Below are 22,537 nucleotides of genomic sequence, written 5' to 3' on the forward strand. Positions count from 1 at the left end.
TAAATATATGTAAAATTAGATAAACCATGCAAAAATCCTCTTATGACTCTAGGATTTTGCAAACACAAATAAAACAAGCATACTAGATAGCATTTCACATGAGGAAATGGCACACCAAGAACAAACATACTGAATGAAAATGCTTTCTGTCCTCCCATTTGCAAAGTAAGACAAAAAAAGAACATCTAGCTTGTAACCACCAAAGATCTCATGACTTACTTCCCATTTCAGCTTTAAAAGAAGGTTGAGATACCCTGGGGACGGTGCCACAAAAATCTGCATTGAGGAGTAAAGGAGAACTCATCTCTACAAAACAGGGATACAACACATGGCTCCTTCAGAAGGATGGAAGTTTTCCCATCATCTTAGACAAAGCCAAGATTCAATCCACGGTATTTCAATTTGTATAAAGTTTTAAAAATTAAAAATGTCTGTTCCTCCAAAGCATTTCTGGTAATAACAAAGATTCACTGAGAGATGACCTACGGCCAAAGGTCTCATTAAAACTGACTGGGTTTAACACGTGTTTGTCTTGCATATTGGAAGAAGAAAACTCATACTCTAGCAGCCTGGAAGGTATTAATACCACATGCTCCAGAAAAGCAGGTAAAGCCAATGTTATTTCAACAATATATGAGAAACATATGGAAGTCACAACCCTCTATCCTTTCACACAAGCAAGAAACTGATCCCATGGCTCACATGGCTTCCACCAAACTCGGCAGGACTCCCCTGCACCTTACAGCAGGAATGCATCTGTCCCTCAAGAGCCTCTTTGTGCTGAGGCTCCCCAAAAGCTTACCTGCTAACCACCCTAAGTGCAAAGGCACAATGAGCCTTTGACAGCTCAGCCCTTCATCTAAGGACCCCTCATCAGGATAAAAAGAGTGCAACCAATGCAGTCAGGGCTGATATAGTGTAACCCCCAGGTAGCCTCCCATGGCGTAGCTTCTTCATCATGCATATAGCTGGAATTACAAAGCTGCTCATACCAACGAAAACCTAGGTTGTAGGCAGAAGGCAATACTGGAACCTGCCACAGCAAGCTAATCTGAAGCTTTCTCAAGACAGGTTCGCATCAAGAGGTGCAATAAGTACATGCACCAGAAACAACCGTGGTCAAATTTGGCCCACCAGTTATCGTCTCAGTGCACCTTGCAGTGACATAACGTTGCCTTGTGTCATCTTTCAGACATGGGGGGCGTGAGGGAGGCTTGCTCAAACATACAGAACAAGGTTACAGCCAAAAAGCTGTCCCACTATCCTGGAAGAGGATCTGCTCAGAGACGAAGCTGGCTGCTCCTGATTATTGAGAGAAACAGCAATTCCTGTCTCCCTGTCACATATTTATGCCAACTGACAAACTTCTTGGCTGGTTCATTACTAACTGGAATGAAAAAAAAAACCAAAGCAGAGGAGCCAGTTTATGCTCAAGACTTCCCAAGCTAAATTCTCCTTTGTTACACTGATTCGACTCCTGCCAGCACTAGAGCAGATAGGAAGGAGAGGTCCTTGCCTTGCCCAGTGCAGAACTTTCATGCTGAAGTAATTAAGACATACAGATGAAAACATTTGAGTTGGTATGAAGTTGCAAAAAAGAGAAAATTGTCCTTTATCATCAATACATTTAATATCTTAAATACACACACACACAGAAAAAAAAAAAATCTCTGCAACTCAAAATCTCTGCAACTGTCCAGGCAAATCTGAGGTAGAAAGACATGGTTTAAAATTTAGGGGAAGAAAAATAATGAGTCTCTCAAAAAATGCAGATGCAGAGAGACCTTTCATTCTAGTAGCTCTGTAAAGCGCAGCTGGTTTTCACTTGGCAGTTGAGCTCCTGCACATTAAAATAGCCATTCTTTCCACTGTCAGAACTGGCCACACTTCAGTTTTTGATTTACAGCTGAGTCCCGCTGGCCCATTCCCGATACCCTCAGCAGGACTCTGATGGAATTTGAAAATTCACAGCAGTGTAATCACATCACAGCGCTCCTAGATGGCTAGCATTTTATTAGCTATCATCAAACAAATTGCTGGGCCTGCACTGTAAAGCATCACTGGGCTTTGCAGAAATGTATGCTCAGCTCTGGTCAAGCCTGGTATCTAGGAGGAATGTCACCCCTTGGGCAAGGTCTGGCACACAGCACCTTTGACGCTTTTGGAGGTGCCAATCCTTAACCCAAAGGCACGTGCTGTGGTAAGGCTGAGTATAGGATTACAGCTCTTTTAAATTCCATTTGGCAGTAAAAAAGCAACAAGCTGAACAACAAAATAAATCTTTGCAATTTGCAGCCTGCTTTAGTCCACTATGTCTGCCATTAACATTTTAATCATTACTCAGACGATCAGATGCAGGCAGCATTGCAATACTTTCCATGTCTTACTAATCCAGTTACAGCTGCTCTGGAAGTCTGTGGCAGGCGGCTCGAAGAGCATGTGAAACTGGCTTTGGATTTTTATCAACCATATGAACATACAAGTAAGAGTTATGCATGACAGACTCCTGATAACAGTTTCCAAGGGCAGTATTTTAATTGAAGAATCACTCTACCCAATAAACTTTTGCTACCCTTAAACACATCCTTCATCCTCCCCTCTATTTGGGTATCACTTACTTGTCTGAAGAGACTGCTGTAAGGAGAAATACCTTTCAGGAGAGCTGGGTTCAGAGACACCCCTGGAACTGAACTGAATCTGCCAAGTGTCAGGCTTGTCCCAGCGAAAATGCAGCCACGCACTGCTGAGTGGTGTCTAGGAAGAAGTGCAAATAGCTTCTCGCTGTATTCAGTTTTTCCATCTGCAAGACGTATCAAGTGAGCAAATCCCACCACTGCACAAGCACAAATGAAAATACAAGAGCAACCCTTAGACTGACACATTGGCTCTCAGCTGCCTCACCAACACAAAACCACCTGAGGCTTCAGCCTGAACCAGAGGGATGCAGGCTGAGGTGCTCTGAACCCTCGCTTCTGCGGTCAAAAGGATACACATCTCATTCAGGACACAATTTTTGTAAATTCTAATCTTCGCTACAGCCCTGTACAATGGGAAATAGATTATATCCCCTGTGAGCAACACGACTCTTCTAAAAGACCCCTTTCCTGTTGGTTTGCTGGGATCCCCACTTCCAGAGCTACAGAACTGGCCCAGGGGCATGCCTGCTTCCCAAAGCAGCAGCACCATTTTTCAGCTCCTAGCCAAGCCCTCTACCAAATGAGAGGTCTGCTGTGTTTTTCTTCCCTACCCCATCACCACCGCCTTTAACTTTTGACTTTATTCATTATCTCTGGTACTCTGAAAAAATTGTACAAGCCTGGCAACGTACTTCTGCAACAAGAGCTCCAAACGACAACAGACATGGCCTTATGCTACCAGTGATGTACAAGGAATTTCTGCAAAGGTCTGGGGTGTACTCAGTTGCAAAGCAAATTTCTGAAGGGGAAGAACTGGAATCAGAGCTGGCCTCCAGGTCCGTCCATGCGCTATCATGCACTTTCCTGAGCAAAGGGTACTTCCGGGATGAACAATACCACTCGCAATGAAGAGTGGAACTGAGTTCCCCAAGATCGCAGCACAAGCACACAGATCTCTATGATGCAACTGTGTTTTTAGGGGGAGGATTATTCTGCAGTGTCTCACTTCTTCAGTAGGAACCACCACAGTTCTTTTGGTCACCTCTCCATGTGTGAACCTTACAAGACCATCCCTGTCTGTATTTCTGTTTGTCGCATGCCCTTCTTAAAATATTGCCATGTATTGTGAGTTTAAAATCCATCAGTATATTACTCCCATAAAATTAGGATGGTCTGTGTCAACTCTCCCACAGTAAAACACCCTACACATAATTTCTAATTGCTAGTGCAATTTCAGGCCAACGCTGGTGTTGTGGAGCACGAATTAGGTACAGAATAAGGCTTTTTCCTCTGGTATGCATTAGAATTAGATTAACTCTAATTCCCTCTACACATAGGAAGTGCACCACTTGTTCTCAGAGATTTTACTGCTCCCAACCAGGTCAGCCCTGTTATATTAGAATACAATCCTTCCTCCTAGTGTTGCAAGGACTGCATTTGGCACAGGAATTCTTGGCTCTATCATTCTCAACTCACTAGCTGCTAAATGAAAACAACAGTTACTTGATTTTACCTTGTAACAGCATTATGAGGATTTAAATCAGTGATAGTTGTAAAGTGTTCAGACAATACAGTGACAAAGAACCACTGAGGTGCCTTGAGAGACAGTCAGGTGTCAAAGTTCGTTTGGTATTTATATGCATCTTCAATAGCACTGGTATATTCCTAATGGCTATTTTAAAATAGAAAAATATCTGCTGGCCAGGGCTTAATGCTACCTGGCCTCTGAATGTATAATGTATCCTCTGATCTCTTCTTTCAGTTTGTTTTCCTTTTGTCTACAGTGGATAGCAAAACCCATACAGTGCCTATCTGCTTTGCCTCAGAGCTGGATGCATCCACAGCCCTGTCCACCTCTCCCATTCCCAAACAGCCACCAAAACCAAACGCCTGCAGTCGGGTTTTGGCTCCCTTACCAGTTGTGATTATCCAGCATGTGTCTTCCTCTCACATTCATCCTGCACACATCCTCCTGTAGAATTAGGCACACATAGCTGCTCTGCTATCTGCCATACTTGGAGCCAGGGAACACAGCCCTACTTGTCCTGCCATTTCATAGGCTTCTCTGGAGTTAGTAAGTCTGTCCGTATTCACTGTGACAGGTCCATTGCTCTCGGCCAGATCCCAGCCCACTAATCTTTTAGAGGCAAAAATCCCTAATGCCCGAGTTTCAAATATACATTCTTTAATACTTTGCTGCATCCTTTCCACTTTCATAGAAAAAAAAGACTATTTCCAGCCCTCCCCCACACCAGGACTGTGAGTATTAGTTACAATCTCTCCATCTATCTACTTATGTCAGAGATATGCCCAGAGACCCCAAGTAACACCATGGCCTCACCAAACTAAAGTACAACAGCAAGCACAGATGGCCAAAGGCATTTTATCATCCTATCAAAGCAATGTGCCTGGCCAGAGATGAGAGAGGCTGAAGTGCATCTAATGCCTGTATAGCAGCTAACGTTAACAATAAATTCACTTTCCTAGAGACGTTCGTATCTTTGTATATGTAATATTATATTAAACCAAAGTCTCTCCTAAAGTGTTTCCAAGATACTTGGCATTATCCTGCTATCATAACTAGGGCTCCAATCTCAAGCTCTTCATGCTGAGTTGAAGGCATGGAGAATTGCAGCTGCAGCCTGAATAACTTCAAGATGAGTGGACCGGCCATATCTTTCCATGCAAACACTTGGTTTTCAAATGGATTTGCCCAAAGTGCTCTCTCTCACCTGGCAGCAAATAGGCACTCCACTGACTTCAGCTGAAGATTTGACTCTGAAAGGAAAGGTTTCTCCAAATGTGGGGACTCAAGAGAATGAACATTATCACCTCGACAGAAGGCAAGACAGTGCTGGAAAGATGACCTAGTCAGAAAGGAAGCTACCTTTGTACATAATCCAGTGACTGACATGGCATTAGATCAGTAGTAAAGAACAAATCCTTATTTTACACGGCACTAGCAGTGGGTGGCAGGATTAGCAGTCAGTTAAACTATCTGCTACCCAAGAAATCACAAAGTGGCCCATGTGGCTGCTGTACATTTACTCACCCAGCACTTAGAAACCGTGCTGCTCTTCTGCAAGCTGCCAACTCTTTTGTGTGTGTAAAGTTGGGGGGGGTATCATAAAGTGATTTTTATTTATGAGACAGGGGGCTGTGGAGGGAAAGGGAGAAAACAAATAAGCTTCCTTCAAAGCTTTCTTTAAAATAACTCCAATAGAATAAAAAAAAAATATAAATAAAACCATAAGGCAAAACAGAAAGGCGACTGATGTAGAAAACAGCCTGTGGGTCAGTACTCCAGCTGCCTCAGTTCCTTTCTCTCCAACATGACTCAAGAACAGCAACACTGTAGCATATATTAAAAAATAATAACAACAAATTATCACTGCAGCCAACCTAGCCCAACTCAGCAACTTTTAAAGCTCATCTACTTCGGTCAAAAAAAAAAAAACCACCAAACCCCAAACCCATACTCTAATTCAAATACATATGTTTAATCACTGCATCTTACCATACAAAATGCAAGCTAACCACACTGCCACACCAGCATAAGTGTGACAGCAAAGGTAACAGCCTTCAGTCATTATTAATTTTTTTTTAGAAACTGCTTCCAACATCAAATTTCCAGCTAACTCTCTATGTCTTTTTTTTAAGCATTTCCTTCCCCTCTCCACACAAGTTATCAAATTCAGAGCAGTAGCTGAACTGCCGAGAGAAATACAGGATTTTAAATTGAAATCAAAGAGCAGAATCTCAATCAATCAATTTTTTATGCCCTTCACAGTATGTGGTATGGATGGCTGTGAAGGAAGAAGTGCTCAGCCTGGTGAAAAGGAAGACAGGAACTTGGCGTTTATTTGCATTCCTCCATTTTAAATTGTGGGTTTTGGGGGCACTGGCTATTTGTTTAAGATGCTGAACTCCTTGTTTTGAACATCCTCTACAGTTTCAAGAAAGAGCATGATCTCTATAAAAAGCAGCTGCAAATAAGGTGGTATCAATCTAGCTAATAAGATGAGAGGACGAAAGGAGAAACAAGAGGAGCACCTTTCAGGGAGCAGTCTTACACACACACACAGAAATCTCCTTTGGAGCAGCAGCACATGACAACAAATGAGTAAAAAACCTTCCCAGTGGATGGGGAGGACCTAACAGCGCAAAGCCTGAGGACATCCTTAGTGAGACTTGCTTGGACTTTATACTACAGTAAAGCGGCTTTTGAGAATAACATTGTGGTCACAAACTGTGTAGAAGCAGTCCAGCCTTTTTGGGACCTCAACGCTGAACAAGGCACTGGCTGATTAACTCACAGGGAACAACTTCGCTTCAAAAAAAACTGACTCAGGACTGAACAGATGGTGAGAAGCAAGACCCCTCACTACCTGACACAGCTGCTCACCAAAGAATGCTCCATCACAAAACCAAACACCATAAATCCGTTCTACAAGGGCTGGGCTGCGCTGCACTGCAAAGGAGGGCATTTAATTGGGAAATAGCACCACCTGGTGACTCCTGGTACTAAGAGAGAAAGAAATGGTCAACTTGGCCATATTGGGACAGGAGGAATGGAGAAAGGAGCACTGGCAAAATTGTTCAAGTGAGCTGGGAGCCAAGAGCCTGGGTAAGGAGGGAAAGAGGAATGCATGATCGAGTTACAAGAACAAGACAAGTGCGACAGATGGAGGTGGAAAGAAGGAGAGTGCTTGAGCACCTTCTTGGAAACATGGGCATCTCCCACTGCTGTCACCACCTCACGAGCCCTGCGTGACAGTAAGTGGTGTGAACATAGCAAAGGCATCTGCAAAGGGATGCCTATATCCAACACATAAATCACTGCATTAATGGACCATGAAAGGTAAAAACTACCCAAGTTTGCAAAGTATCAACAATGTTGTATGCCTCAGAGGGACTTTTTTTGTTGTTGTCATTCATTTTTTGGAGATCTATAGCCATGGGACTTCATAGAGTCACTACTGCCCAAACAAGAACCATGCCACTATTTGCTCTCTACTGATCATTGAATCATAGGATCCTCCTGACCAAGATATAGCACAGACCAGAAGGTAAACCTCCACTGCCAGGTGCCCTGTAAGTGATAAGAAAGCATATTATCTCACACTCCATGGTATATTCTCATCTCTTCACTCCCACCACCCCAGTTCACCCTTAAAACTTCTCCCTGTTACTGGCTTACTGATTCCCAGCTGAGCACCACACGTATACTTAGCTATGATCACTTCCATGTTCACTTCATTTTTCAGGTGAGGAGGAGAAACGAGAGCCCCGGTTTACCATGGGAAAATTCCTACTGTGGTGCCACAGAGAGGTGGTGGTCACCATTCATCATGTCTGTCCCCCCACCCACGCCCCCAGCCAACCAAGACCAAACTTAGCAGATCTCTCCAGCATGTGAAACCTCAACAGGGATGAGCTAAGTAAAGCCAAAGTAAGACAAAGGAGCTAAATAAAGCCAAAGGAAAACAAAGAAAAATTACAAGTCCTGCTTTAATGCCCATGGAACTTTACCAAGAGAAACAGCTGATTTTGGTAACTCAGATGGTCAGAGCATATTTTCTAGACAAACTTAGAAGACCTTTTGATATCTGCACACCGCCATCCTTCTCCTACCCACTCTACCTCAAAATATATATGCAGTCACAAAAATCCACTTGACATGCTACTCTTCACACAGATAAATTCCTATTTAAAATACAGTAAAAATCTGTGTGAATACTATCTGCTTAGGAATCCTGATAATTTTTCAAGTTCAGGGCCAATTAAGTAAGGGATAGTGTTAAGGAAGTAACTTACAAGTCAGTGTACCTCACATTGTCAATGATAATGAGTATTGATTGCAGGGGCTGTTATCTCTATAGGCCATATGCCCACACACCAGCATAACAGTCTCGTTAAATATCATTCATCATCACTGTGCAATGCAGTGATCAGAGAAACTAAATTCAATTTTCAGACTAAATACATAAATAACCTGAGGCTTTCCTAGTTCAGTAAACACATTAGGCAACAGCATCCTGACAAATGATTTTTTTAGTACAGTTTGGCAGCAAAAAAATTGGATAAACAAATCTGTGTTATTCTTTCCAAACCAAGTTCTTTTTCTAAGTGAACCTTCCCCACATATATTTGTAGAAGCTAAAACTTTCAAGGCAAGGACCTTTGACCTGAATTGCTGTTTGACACAAGTTTCTGTTCATATTCCAGCACCCTGTCTCTTCTGATGTTAAATCCTATCATTAGGGGCCATAATTTCTAAACAGAGACTTGTTAGTGTCACTTACTAAACAGGAAGAAGAAAAGATTTGATTTACCTGTCCCCAAATAGAAGATATTCAAAATCTTCCAGACAGTCTAGAATTGATAATCCAATCCAAACATTACAGTCTGATATTACAGATTGGCTACAAATCCCAACAAAGTAATTTTCTTTTATTAAATGAAGGCAGAAGCTCTTATGCAATGAACTATATGAACATCAACTAGGTAGAGCATTTCAGGAAATGGCTCTTGGTGTTCAGTTTACTATTTTGGTAACATAAAAACTGTCCAGCAGTTGCCTGAAAAATTTCTAAGAGGGCTGAATTACCTTCTTATTTGCCTGTCCAAGCTCAGCAAGGAACTCAATTCTATGTTCAGACATTCCCCTCCCAATTTGTAACTACCTCACCTGCAATTTGTTATTGCATGTCATACCAAAGAGGAAGGAAAAAGCCACATAAATTATGAGTGCCAACTGAAACATCAGTTGAAAACTTCAGTCCTAGAGAAAAGAAAGCCTGATCCCTTTTCTCTGGCAGTAACAGGAGACAGAGAGGAAGGAGGCAAAGTTTCAGGGGCAGCTATATAAAGACATTTCCCCTAACAAATGGGAAGCAGCCTCATAGCCCCTGACCTTTGCTCCAAATTAGCGGAGCCCTAGTACAGGGTATATCACCTACCAACAACCAGAAGCAAACAACTCTTCCTCGCCTCTCCACTGGCCAAAGGCAGCCAGACACCAGCATCCTCACATGGTTCAGGAAACACCACATGGGTGGGGCAGCAGCTAAGGATTTCGTTAGTGGTTTTATCACCAAAAACTCTGCCTCTGTGTATCAGTTCCATTTTAGCTGATACAACATGTAAAATCAGCAGTCATTGATGGCCACTGAAGGCCTGAGGCAGTCTCCTTTTATCAGCAGCCTAAAGGTTAGCCAGCTGCTCATAGTGTCTTCTTTACTCGGGCTGGCCTTACAATTTGCCAGTCCACCAGTGGACTGTGGAAACCTGCCTTCATTAGAAGAAGAGCTGATTTGATCTTTCCATCCAAAGCAGGAAGAGAGTTCCACACTAAGGGTACCGAGAGGAGTCCCTCTCAGGTCAGGCTGTTTAGGTGATAAATATGCTTTTTGTGTTGCAGCCTGAGTGCTTGGGACCGTGTGGGACTGAGTCCAAAGCTCCTGCAGACCCCAAACACGGCAGAACAACAGGCACAGAGATTTTGGACAACATCTCAAGTGGCCCATGAGATCCTGCAAGACCTTCCCTTTCATTTACCACGTCTGCAACAGTGTTTGTGACTGGTCAAAAGATACAGCTTAATTTAATGCAATGTAACCAACAATTCTACAAGTTCAGCTGGACAGGTGTTTTGAAACATAAATGAAACCACATTAAGACAAAGCTACAGCTTTAAAAGAAAAAAAAAAAGGAAACAACGCTAAAACCAAGGGAGAGGTGCTGTTTTTTCACCCCACCTTATTATTTTGTATGTATTACTCCCTTTGCTGTTTTGCTCTATGTGGTTTTCTGTTTCCTTATTCTCAGCTTCTCTTTCCCTCGCTCCTGCTCTGACTTTACCCGCCGTGTTCCTCATTCGCTCCCACCAGTCCCCCACAATGTTCCTCTAATGCTTTCCCTCAGTCTCTCAGTTTCAGTCCTTCACTTCCTCTGCCTCCATTAGTCTCTATCACTTTGTTCCTCCAAATCTCCTCTACACTGACTTCTACACCCCTTTTTCTACTGGTCATCACTTAAACTATTCCCAAAAAACATTTTAGGCTGTAGGATTGCCACTCTCCTTCAGGCAAACTCTCTTAATTTGGACTTATTCTACAGGTGCCAAAGGACTGTTCTCTCTCTCTCTCTCTCTTTTTCCACACCAGCCTAAAGGAGAAGGGAAAGCTGGCCATGAAACCCTGGATCAGCTTTGCTACCTGGTCAAATAAAGCGCCATCTCCATAGAGCCTACTGGAGGCTGAAAACCAAACAGAGGTAAAACTGAGCCACTTTATCTGCTTCTAACGTTAAATGACAGGAATCACTCAAGAGCTGTGTTACCTCAAGTACTTAATTTACATAAACTTTTTATCTTTGTCCTCCACACAGCACTGCATTCAGCTGTGTATTAAAGTATAGGTTGAGCTTTAAGCTTGGGGTTCAATTTAGCCCGCTCAGCAGAGGCTGAACAATGTAGCCTGATACACTGCTGAAGTGGGATTAATCCAATGCTTAGAATTAAACACGTGCTTAAGGACACTACTCAAATTCAGTAACATAATCCTAAACCAGCATTTATGTTATCTGGTTTTATACAACTGCCATTTTTGTCACATAAAACGTGCTCCAACTGTCTGTCTAATGCCTAGGCATGCATTTATTCTTTTCAAGTACATCCTGCAGGAAAAAAAATAAAGAAAAATATCCAAGGTGGGTGGAGGGGGAATCAAAGGACAGAACAATTGACTCTGAAGACTACTGACACAAACTACACGTTGCTGCTGGAGTCATAACAGTTGAACACATTAAATGTGAGGGACAATGTTCAATTCCTTCATTGACATTCAAGCAAACTAAAACAAAAACAAAGTCCAACTTTCCTTGAATTTTCCACATGAACGATATCGTCCAAAAAAGAAAAATGCTGACTTTAAGGCATAATGTAAGAAAAAACCTTGTTTGTAGCACACTCAAGAACTGAATATCCTAAAACTAAGACTGTCTGCATAGTATTGCAAAGGTTGAAATCAGCATGGACTATGCATCACGAAGGACTTCTGGCCTAAATGTGGTTGGAAGCTTCCTGTTCATACCAGCTTTAACAAGATATATTGTAAGTGTTGATTTTATGACTCTTAAAATAGGCCCACTTATATTTAGTACGCTAAGGGAAAAAAAAGAGGGGAAAAAAAAAAAAAAGAGCTCATGGGCTTCCAATCCAATAAGGGGTACCTGTTCTTTTTCACTTCCCAAATCCCTCCAAGAATTAACCAACGATCCAATTTATCCAGCCACAGTGTGGAAGTATGCCTTTACAGACTGGTAGTGGTGTGGATCAGTCAGAGGTATTTTTTTTTAATTAACAAAGACTGTCTTAAGCAAACAAACACAGTATTTTCTTCCACAGATGGCAGAAGCTGCTTGAGGTTAAAATTGTGACTGTGCATGGACAAGCGCCTCAAATTTTTCAGTTGTAATATGCTTCTAAATCCTAAACTACTAACCATAGCAATAATGTACTTTCTCACCCTTAAATCAAATAGTTAAAAATTAATTAAAGTCCCAAAAGCCAAACTGAGTCTTGGTGTGACTCCACACTGCATTCAAGGGAGTCCACTCAGGGATGCTTTTCACAGCCTTTGGGAAGCCCAGTGATCCCTACTACAGCTTCTCCGCGTTGGCACACACCAGATGTTGACCAAATACCTAAGGATTCCTCCTCTGTCACTGAAATCCCAGCATCGGCCTCACAAGCAAGAAACGGGCACATCTGGAGAACGCACGCAATGGCAATCCTGGAGACAAGGTACCAGCTACTGATCACAAGCATAAGATAGAGAAGGTTAAAGCTATTCCAATGCCCACTGTATATCACGGGTATCAGTGAGCATGAGAAGACATGCAAATGGCTTCAGACACACCCCACTGGTCAGAAGCACAGCTTTGCTGATGAACCGTTAGGTCCTATCGACACTTACTAAGTTTTGTTTCCTGCAGAATCAAATGGGCCAAAAAATTTAATTTTTCAAAATTAAACCTACTTTAGGAGCCTCTTTAACTCACTTTGGTTCTGTAGACAGGCTTTAAAGCAAAGGAAAATCTGCCTCAGAGAGTCCCTAACTGTAGGTGAATTCCTGCAAGAGGCTGATACAGATAATTTTAAAAGATTGCCCTTACAGTTTTTTTTATAGTCCCCGCAGTTCTGCCCGGCAGAGGCTGACCGGTCCAACCGGGACACCCGATGACGTCTGCGGCATCCTGTCACTCTGCTGACAAAGGAGGAAACAATAACTTGGGGACACAAAGTATTTAGTAGCTGGATTTCATGCACATGTACTTCCACATGTTCCCCAAATAAGAACTTACTCTGTCCAAAACAAAAAGTGCAAAACCATAACTGTTCTACCCTCTCCTCCAAGAAATACAAAAACCACTCAGTAACTAGCATTTATGTTTAAAAATAGCCGGGCAAAAATAAAAAGCGTTTGTTCCACTGTCTGTTGTTCAGCTTTCACAAGCAGCCCTGCAAGGCTGGAGACCGTAAATCAAACCACTGGCATTTGCTTACCCAAGGCTGTGCTCCCAGCCGGCCTCCCATCCACCTCCGCTGGCAGCTTTCTAAAGCTTGGATTTGTCTTATTGTGGCGGTGTTCAAAACTGCAAGCATTCACAGGAAGGCTGTATAAGATGTTTCAGAAGAAAACTGAAATGTCTGCCTTTTCTGGCGTATTACAAGTTAAGTTGAGATGGAATTTAAGAAATTTCCATTCAACCTGACCCTTATACCATGACCCAGTCTCTACAAGATAGGCACAGAGAAGAAAAACACCTCTGTGAAAATAAAAACATCTTTTATTCTCATTTATTTCAGAAGTACATGCCCCATGGCAGCTCTCGTGCACCTTCTGGCGGGGGGCTGCAGAGTTTTATTTGCACGAGCTGCCTGTAGGCATGACAAGCCCCAACACTGAGCAGAGCACTGAAGGCTTGCCCTGCCCCATCCAAAAAGTGTGGGATGATCTAACCCATTGGTGTGATTAGCACTGGATGGAAGTAGGATTTTTCTTTTTTAATATTTTATAAAGCAGCCAATTATCCAAAGGAAGTGGAGGGGAAAAAAATAAACCAGCTTAAATATGCTGCAAATGGTAGTAGGCTAAGCATTTAGAAATACCAGGCCATATAAACTAGAAAGAAAAGACCAGGCTGAACACTAGCTCGTAGTGGCTTTAAAGGGGAAAGCCCGTCAGAGCAAGAAACTCCAGGAGAGAGAGGAAGTGTCAAGCACTCCTCTTCCTCCGACCCCAGCAGGCAGGGCCAATGCTCAGATAGCCCAAGGATGAGCTGTTCCCATCTGTGTCCTCATGCCGCCCCTGCAGAAAGCCCCAGGGACACCAGAGTGACCCATAGACAGGAGCTTCGGCCATGCCTGGAGGGTTGTGTGCTACCCTACAGCCCTCTGTGCCAGCTGCTGTGGGTCTGGTTCGCCCATAGGGCTGCAGGGCTCATGGGGAGCAGCTGAAACCACGACCCAGAGTAGGAGGAAGCACTCGGCTATTAGCCTGCGTGCCAGCAACCGTGGCACGGGTGAGGAAACCGAGGAGCAGAAGAGGGAATAGATAATTATTGCACTGACACACACTGCCAGCTCTGGAGTCAGCAAATGATTGTTGCCCTGAAAATGAGATCTTTGGTGCTCCCAGCTTTACAGATTTGCTCCGTAGAAGAATGAGACCAAGCCTGAGAAAGACTGAAATGCCCTACGCTACCCAGTTTAGCCAGGTCAAACGTATTTGCTCCCTTCAATGTCAAGATCCTGCAGACCAGACCAGATGAACCCACCCAGTTTACCACCACCTTTCCCAACCCTTTTGGAGGGTACCTTTGGGCATCCACCCATGCCTTGGGCATGCAGCTGGCCCCAGAAGCAGTTTGAAAAGAACATGAGCAAAGGAAGCCCCAGACCTCCAGATGGAGGTGGAGATGATGGCAAGGCAGTCAAACCGCAACTCCAAACTAGAGCCCTCCATCAACAGAGGTTGATGAGCCACTGAAGCTGAGGAGAAACAAGTTGCCCTGCACTGAACAGCTTGTTTGCTGAGGCAGCACCTGTGGGGAAGCTGGGGTCAACAGTGCAAACCTGCTAAAGCCAGCTGTGCATCCTTCTGTCTTCCCCCTCAAAACCAAAGTATAGGAAATGAAGAAAATGATGCCTGCCACGATCTCATCTGAACAGGGACACAGCCAGGAAGTACGTGATCAACAACAGTCCCTGGAGGGTCTAACAGCCTTGAAGACTGGGCAAATGGCATTTGGAAGAAGAAGCAGAAGGGAGGCAAAAGAAAAGGTCAGTGTTTGAGAACCAGAGCAGAGCTGTGGCTCCAGCCTCCTTGTAAATACTTCTCTCAGCAAGGAGTTAGCTTGAGAAATTTTAGAAAGAATATGTCTATCCATCCCGCATCCACTCACTGTCTGCAGCATCCACATACCCAGCTCAGACACAACCCAACACTACCAAAATTTACCAGCACTGTGATTTATAAACACTACCATATGCAAAAGCCCTGCAGGTTCAGAGGCCAGAGACCAGCTCAGCTAACGCCTATTTTGCCACTTCCTTAAACTGCACTCTAACTGCAACACACCCTATCAATAAGGCAAATTATCACCTTAGAAACAAGTCATACCATCAACCGCAGTCTCGGAGAACATACTTTAAATGTAAATTAAAAATGGCCTTTTACTATGGCTTGACTTAAGCCAGTTAAAAAGAATGATGAGAATGAGAGGGTTTTTCTTTTCCCCACACAATTCTTGAATGCAGAGTTCCTGGCTGCTTCACATAGTCAGCCTCAGCACTGCTTCACTGAATAGGGCTAACTGCACTCATCCATGTTAAAGAAAACCCTGAGTTTATTACCAATTCAACTTCCTTATTTTGGTAGAAAGAAAAAATCTACTTTTTTCGCAGAATAACTGTAAAACAAGAAGTTTCACAATTTTTCAGCCAACAGTAAGAAACCAAAAAGAGGGACTGAAGCAAAGGGCTGGGGAAACCTGGGAAAAAAAACCAAACAGTTGGAAACACTATAAACAAAAGAAGTACATACAGTCTGGGAGACAGTAAAACTACAGCCTGCATATGACTTCTGGGTGATAGCCACAGCAGTCTCATTCTACAGGCAAGTCACAAGCAGTGGCTGGGACGTGAGAGCTGATTACCGGCAGATCGGAGCCCATCACGTGCAGCAACAGGCACCAGCCATGGGTGCCCAGTTGATTAGTAGTAACAAGCTTCCCCTTCAGAGGCTTTGCAGCTACTGAAAGCAAAACCTGCTTCAAGTCCTGCCTTCTGCTGCTGCAGAAATCCAGTTTGGTTGTGCTGCTGGAAATGAAAGCAGAACGTGGCCTCCGGACTCATCTTTCCTAGAAGGATGTTCTGGTCATAACCCAGCCTACTTGCTTTTCTAAGCGATCCCACCCAAAACTTCTGGAAGATACAAGTAAATAAAAAAGTTTTGTAGATACGCCAGGAAAGCAGTAAGGCCAAGGCCAATATAAAATCCTGAATTCTGTTAAATTCTGATAAATTGTTTACCTACATATTTAACATCTACATTGCAAAAATCTGATTTAGCCATTTAAACATTTTATAAATTAATAGAAAAAGGGTATATTCTGAATATACTGACTAATTAACATAAGAGAAAAGGCATTTCTCCCGTGCTATATAACTGGATTTTTATGCAATACTTTTTCCCCCAAAACCAAAATGACCACAGTACCAGTCTTCTTCAGTATCCTGGTAGGCTGTTCCTTTGAACAGCAAAGCAAGGCAATGGAGTATGGAAATACGCACATGTAAGTGCAACCTTCAGAATATTCTTCACCAAGAATACCATTTCCCAAGGAAATGAGGCATATGTAGTCATGCTAACCGTGTGTCTGGCTGTCTGCCTTTCAGTTCCCTGTGGACTTAAAATCACTGTCCAGTTTTACACGTGATTTGATGTTTCACTACAATGCAAAGAAACAAGTGGCTAGGAGAGAGACACAGATGAGGGCTCCTTTGATGGAAAGGCTGTGATGATGGACATTTCACACCACTGACCCCACAAGACAGAGAGCCATGCAAAGTTATGATTCAAAAGTTTCTCTCATGATAGAGCTACTTGTTTACATAAAACATGAATGAATAAGTAGACGATGATTAATCATTACCATGGGGGGGAGAATCGCTTGTCAGTCTGTGGTCTTCTCTCAGATGGATATTTTGTGGACAAATTTTTAGAAGGCATACATTTACTTCACCAGTACAATTTTCTTCTTTCAATACCACCTTTATCGGCTGCAGTACTTTGGACCCTCTTGTTCTGTTTTAGGCTACAGCACTGCAGCTGTTGATGCGTGCACAGCTTCTGCACCTGTGTAGTACCACTGTCTTCAGTAGGATGTTCATCTTAACATGCAGACCCCCTTTTCACATATCCAGTGAGAAAAAAGGTCCTTAACTGGTACAACCCAATTAGGGGTGCATTTTTGGTTTTAACAGCAGCGGTCCTATTTGGGTTGGGACGTCTAGGCCCTAAAAGTATTAATAATGACAAACATTTTAGAGTCGAAAGAGAAATAAAATTGTTGTCTTTTATAAACACCAACACAAACTAAAAAATTTGCAGTCATACGTGTTCAGTATAATAGCTGAGAGAAGAAGAGTGGGTACTTAAGCTTTGCACTGAAAGGTCTGGCACATGCATGCATATGCTCTGCTACAGGAATTTGTCCTCCATCCAGCAAAATCCAGAGCCTTACATTACAATGACACACAGGTAAGAAAACCAGAGAGATTTTCTCCTTAAGAAAACTATTATCATACTCCCACTTACTTTGAATATCAAACAATTCCGAGCTCAGTTCCACAGCCTGCACACGGAGGTACATGACATCGTCAAAGGTAATAAACTGTTCTCCATACCTAGCAGTTGGGATTCAGTTGTGGAGAAACTCCTGAGGAAACCTCCTTCTCCTCCACAGATGAAACATTGCTCCTTTTACAAATGTAGGCTTACCAACTTCAGACAGTATTTTCAGACTACACGCTAGCAGAATGCATGCCAGCAAGCGACTTCTCATGAGCAAGAAAATGGAAAAACAAACAGAGGGGTGAAGAAATGAAGTCTCAGGCAAGGAAGATGTAGGCACTATATTTGGGAAAAACTTTCTACAGTAAGAGCAGTTATGCTCTGGGACATAATCCTGAGGAGAAGATAAACTTTCATCACAAGCTTTTTAGGAACAGGTGAGACAAACTTACATGAGGAAAATTGTAAGAGGAGCTTTAGGGCCAAGGGGTGACCTCTGAGCCTCTTCCAAAGCTAACTCCTTTGGTCCTATGATGAACAGTCACAACATAAAAATGTAATAAACAAAAACACAAGGAAAGGAGTAATGGAGGTCACTTCAGATGGTAGTTAGCAAGCCACCTCCCAAAGTCTCTCTGAAGGGCTGTCAAAGTTTCCTCAGGAAGTGACAAAGACAAGAAACTTTGCCTTAGTCCTAAACCTGGCAATCTCTTCTGTGGTTGCCACACACAATTAGGTCAGGACTTGGCAGAGAGTTTTAAATCACTCCTCCAGCCCGCATAAAGAAAATATTGGGAGCCAAGGCACATGGCACTCGGCAGCCACAGCCAGATTAGGAAACCTGGCAGCTGCGTGCCCAGCTTTATTTCAGCACTGAAGCACTGCTCAGGAACACACTGGGCCCCCTCTGCCCCTCTCTCCTTCACCCCCTCAAGAGGGTGCCCAGTCAGCACAGAAACATTGCACAAGTCAAATGGGAGCTGCACAAACTGAGCTGCCACTAAAACTTGCTCAGTCCCAGAAGGAGGTGGCATCTAACACAGGGACAACTGCTGTGAACAAACTACAGACTGGACTAAGAGACCAGGAAGGGTTTGAGGTGTCAAGAGATGACTTGGAGCAGATGCTCAAGTGTTTGCACTTCCGAAGACAAACACCTTCCACATGCAGATACCTCCCTGCACAGCAGCCATAATTTACTGAGGGAAGCAGTTTAGGAGCAGACTTGAGGCCACTTGCACGGCAACATATTCAAGACAGCTATTAAAATTGTACCTCCACAGCTCTTACACCTAAGGCTATGAGGCACTAAACAATTAGGCAGGCATCCCCCACCTGCCAGCCCACCAGAGCACTGCCTTCTCAAAGTCATGAATAACAAAGCTCTGCCATCAGCGATGCCTGCCTTCCAAACTGACTCACACCTAGCCTGGAGCTGCCCCAGATATCCTCTCTGCTGTTCTCTTATCGGTGTCTCCTTCAACATCTACAAACCCCACGACCATCCCCTTGTACTCTACTCCAGGCTGCTCCAAGTCACTCCCATCACACCCGCAGAGTTTTAAAAACCCCAAGATACTCTGGAGGAGGAGGAAGTGAAATGCAGATACCCAAATCCCAGTTTTGTTAGATTTATGCTAAAAATTACAGGCCAGGTTCCCTCCTGACAATGTGGGATTACATCCAGGAGCCAGTAACTTATTCCCCATCTCTACTGCAATGGCTCCGGGTGAAACACTGGCGCTGGAGAACCGTGCTAGCTTATAGGGCTGCCAGCATGGAGCACAGCTCTGGTTTCTCTATTCCCCTCTCTCCTTGCCTTCCCACCTAAATCCTCTACAGCCGAATGGGGCTTCAGGGTTTCTGGAGAGGCTGGCTTTGCAAACACTGCGCCAGCTGCAATTTTTCCTCGTTGGAGAATTCTGAGCTGACAGAAACAGCCCAAGCCCAGACTCTGCACAGCTGAGGGCCGTAGATCATCAGTGATCCTCCTGCCTGATTTAGAGGTGCAGCCCAAGCCTTTGTTCAGAAGTGGGGAGGGATACAGGTTTACAAACGGATTTAATCCCTATTTCTAACAAGGATAGGAACTCATCTTGGGACTTGGACATACCCAGACTTGACTGATTATCAGGGAACCTACTAGATACAATACCGACCAACCTACCAGGTCCAGGACCTACTGAAAAGACAACTGTCAAGATTCCCTATGGTAGATTGGAAAACATATTTTTGAGCCACCAGCTAGCTTACACGCAGTTCAGAAGATTAATGCCTGCATGTGTTCACAAGAACAGGTATGGAGACTCCCTGTTCTGAAAATCTGTCTGAACTTCCTGAGGGGATTCATCCTCTTTTGGGAAAACAGTGTGTCAACCTTCACGGTAAATGACATGTCTATGGTCAAGAAGTAAATGGTTTTCTAGGATTATAACCTCTTAAAACTCAGGAAGGAACACCTCACTAAGTAACTACAACGACAGACACATCCTCCTAAGTGTTCCCACTGCCACCCTATCATTTTAATCAATCTACAGAGTAATTGCATACTTGGAGAAACAGAGAGCTGCTTAGTAGGTTTCTCTTCCTGTCTTAAAAGAAGTAAACAATTACCTTGCAAAACCTCCAGTACGTTTTAATGTTACAAAATAGCAATAAATAATGGGCAAGAGGAATGTCATTCCACAAGACACTTCATCTCTATAAAATCACAAGATTTTCTGCTGGGGAAGAAAAAATAAAGACACATCCACATATTCTACCACAGACTCCTCACGTTTGTATAAACCACATTTATTTTGTCTCTCTGCCATTTTAAAAGTTTAAGACAGTAATTCTAACTGAGAAAGGAGGAGTGGTCACCGCCAAATACTTTGGGTTGAGCTCTCCAGTGCCCTGGCACCACGTCCTGGCACTTACTCCAGGGCAAGGTACCCACTCCTGCTGGGGTAAGTGTCAACACAAATCAGAGGCAACTGAAGCATCTGTATTTGTTTGGGTTTTTTAAAAATGTTCAACTCACTTGTAAAGCATGAAGGAGAATTCACTCTAAAACATCTTTGCTTATGCAGCTTTTCTGAATGTTTACGGAGATACAGACCTAAAAGCAGCCTAACTCCCACCGGGTAATTTGAGATGTTTGATTTTAATTTAAAAAACCCAAACAATTTAAAAAGAGAAAGAAACAAAAAAAACCCAACCCAAAACCCAACACTAAGTAGTGTTGCTCTGCTAGTAATCCTCAGAAGACGTGGTTCTCTTCTCCCAGTGGTGTTTGTAGCAACTCGCTGAGCGCATTTTGCTACGAGGTTCCCTGCGTGCCGGGCAGAGGGGGGGCTGGTGGAGCCAAACTGCAAAGCTAAGCACATTGCTGCTCCAGATGTGAAACGCACACACGGGTTCGCCAAAAAGCAAAAGCAGAAAGGACTTTCCTGTAAGGAGCCGACCGAAAGAAGCTCTGAATTAACCCAGGCAAGTAATTAAACAAAGCACCGAGACAGCACGTAGATGACGGGGCCGGGGCGCCTGGGAGAGAAGGGGCCACCCGAAACGACGTCTCCGGGGGGGGGGAGGGGGGGGCAGCTCCCTGCCGCTCCCCTCCCCTGCGCTTCCCACCATTGTTGCAGGGGCTCGGGGAAGCCAAGGCGGCGAGTGACGAGACCTGCAAGCCTGCCGCGGGGGTGGCGGGCAGCAAAACCCTCCCGGGCGCCTTTCGGGTCTCCGGCACCGGAGAGGGACCCGCCACGGGGCCACCACCGCCTCCCGCGGCCGGGGAGACCCGGGGAGCGCCGGCGCTCCGGCGGCGACACCCCCCTCTCGGGAAGGGCTGAGGGGAGGCGCACCGCCCCCCCCCCCCCAAAGAGAGCCCCTCACTCTTCCCTCCCCAACCCATTACGCCCTTCTCACTTTTTATTAAAAAGTTCAGAAACAAAACAAAAACAAAAAAGCCACCAAAGCCTCCCCCGCTCCCACGGGGGCCGGTGCGTGGCTGCCAAATCTCGGCTTGGAGGAATTCACCGCGGCCGAGTCCCGTCCCCGTCGTCCCCCCCCACGGCCCGGGACGAGGAGACACGACGCCCTCCGGGAGGAGGGGGGTGGGGGTGGGTGGAAGTGTTCCCCTTTTTAGCGAGCACCCCACCTCCCTCAGCCCCCACCTGCGGGGTGGGAAAGAAAGGGGGAGAAGCACCACACCACCCCCCGCTCTCCCGTCCCCTCTACTCACTCCAAGCAGACACACTTTCAGCTCGCGTATCGCCATCATCTGCCCGGGGCCCGGCCGCTCCGCATCCCCCGCCGCCGCCGCCGCCGCTCGGTACTGCCCCGCCGCGGCGCGCCACAGCCCCCCCCGGGGCCGCCCCCGCCGCCGCCGGCCGCCGCCGGTCACATGCGCCCGGCCCCGGCCCCGCCTCGCCGCGGCCCGCAGCTCCCCCTCCCCGCCTCCCCAGGGTCGCAGGTCCCCTCTGCGAGAGTCCTGCGGCGGGCAGGGGTCCTCTCTTGGGCCGGAGAGGAGGGAAATCTGCTCGGTGCTGCAAAGCGCGGCTCAGCCCTGCGTAAAGATTTGCTGTTGTGAGAAGAATAATCGGCGAGAGCCTGCACCCTGCGTGGGGCTGCCCTGTGCCTGGTCCTGCACGCCATGTGCTGGTCTAGGTCCAGGATTTGACTAGGTCAAGGATTTGGACTAGGTCCAGGATTTGGGCTGCTTCGGTTATGACCGATCTGAATCCATCTACCTTTTTTTTGTTTGTTTGACTTACTAAATGTGGAAAACATTTTTAAAAGTAGCTCTGTTTTTACCCAATCCTAGTTATACATACCCGTTTTTGAGTAAAACAGCCTCGGGTTGATAGTAGGGCTGCACCCCACACATCAAAAAGTTATGCTGAATACTAGCTAAATGGAGCTAATGTTAGGACCAGTCCACCAAAATCGATGAGGGGGTTTGTAACCACTCTTCTCTGCTCTCAGTAGCCGAAGTCCCAGAATTTCTGGAGAAGAGTTGCATGCTGTCACCCCAGGAAAGCAGAAGAGCGTCATCTG

General features: G+C 44.8%; 2 protein-coding genes across 3 annotated transcripts in view; one reads left to right on the forward strand and one right to left on the reverse strand.

Annotated features, from left to right (window-relative positions):
* The window catches only part of RAB31 (RAB31, member RAS oncogene family), a 63,323-nt gene extending 41,432 nt beyond the window's left edge, over positions 1-21,891 (reverse strand). The window contains exon 1 of one of the 2 annotated variants that reach the window (XM_075084691.1): positions 21,723-21,891. In XM_075084691.1, coding sequence (XP_074940792.1) covers positions 21,723-21,761 — 39 coding nt within the window. In that variant the 5' untranslated portion in view covers positions 21,762-21,891. The remainder of the gene's footprint in view (positions 1-21,722) is intronic. The other variant, XM_075084690.1, reaches the window with a different exon arrangement.
* PPP4R1 (protein phosphatase 4 regulatory subunit 1) overlaps positions 20,955-22,537 on the forward strand; it is a 91,101-nt gene continuing 89,518 nt past the window's right edge. The window contains exon 1 of the mRNA XM_075084675.1: positions 20,955-20,971. The gene's annotated coding sequence lies outside the window, so the exon portion shown is untranslated. The remainder of the gene's footprint in view (positions 20,972-22,537) is intronic.

This window comes from Phalacrocorax aristotelis, chromosome 2, assembly GCF_949628215.1.
Source record: "Phalacrocorax aristotelis chromosome 2, bGulAri2.1, whole genome shotgun sequence".
Lineage (NCBI taxonomy): Eukaryota > Metazoa > Chordata > Aves > Suliformes > Phalacrocoracidae > Phalacrocorax > Phalacrocorax aristotelis.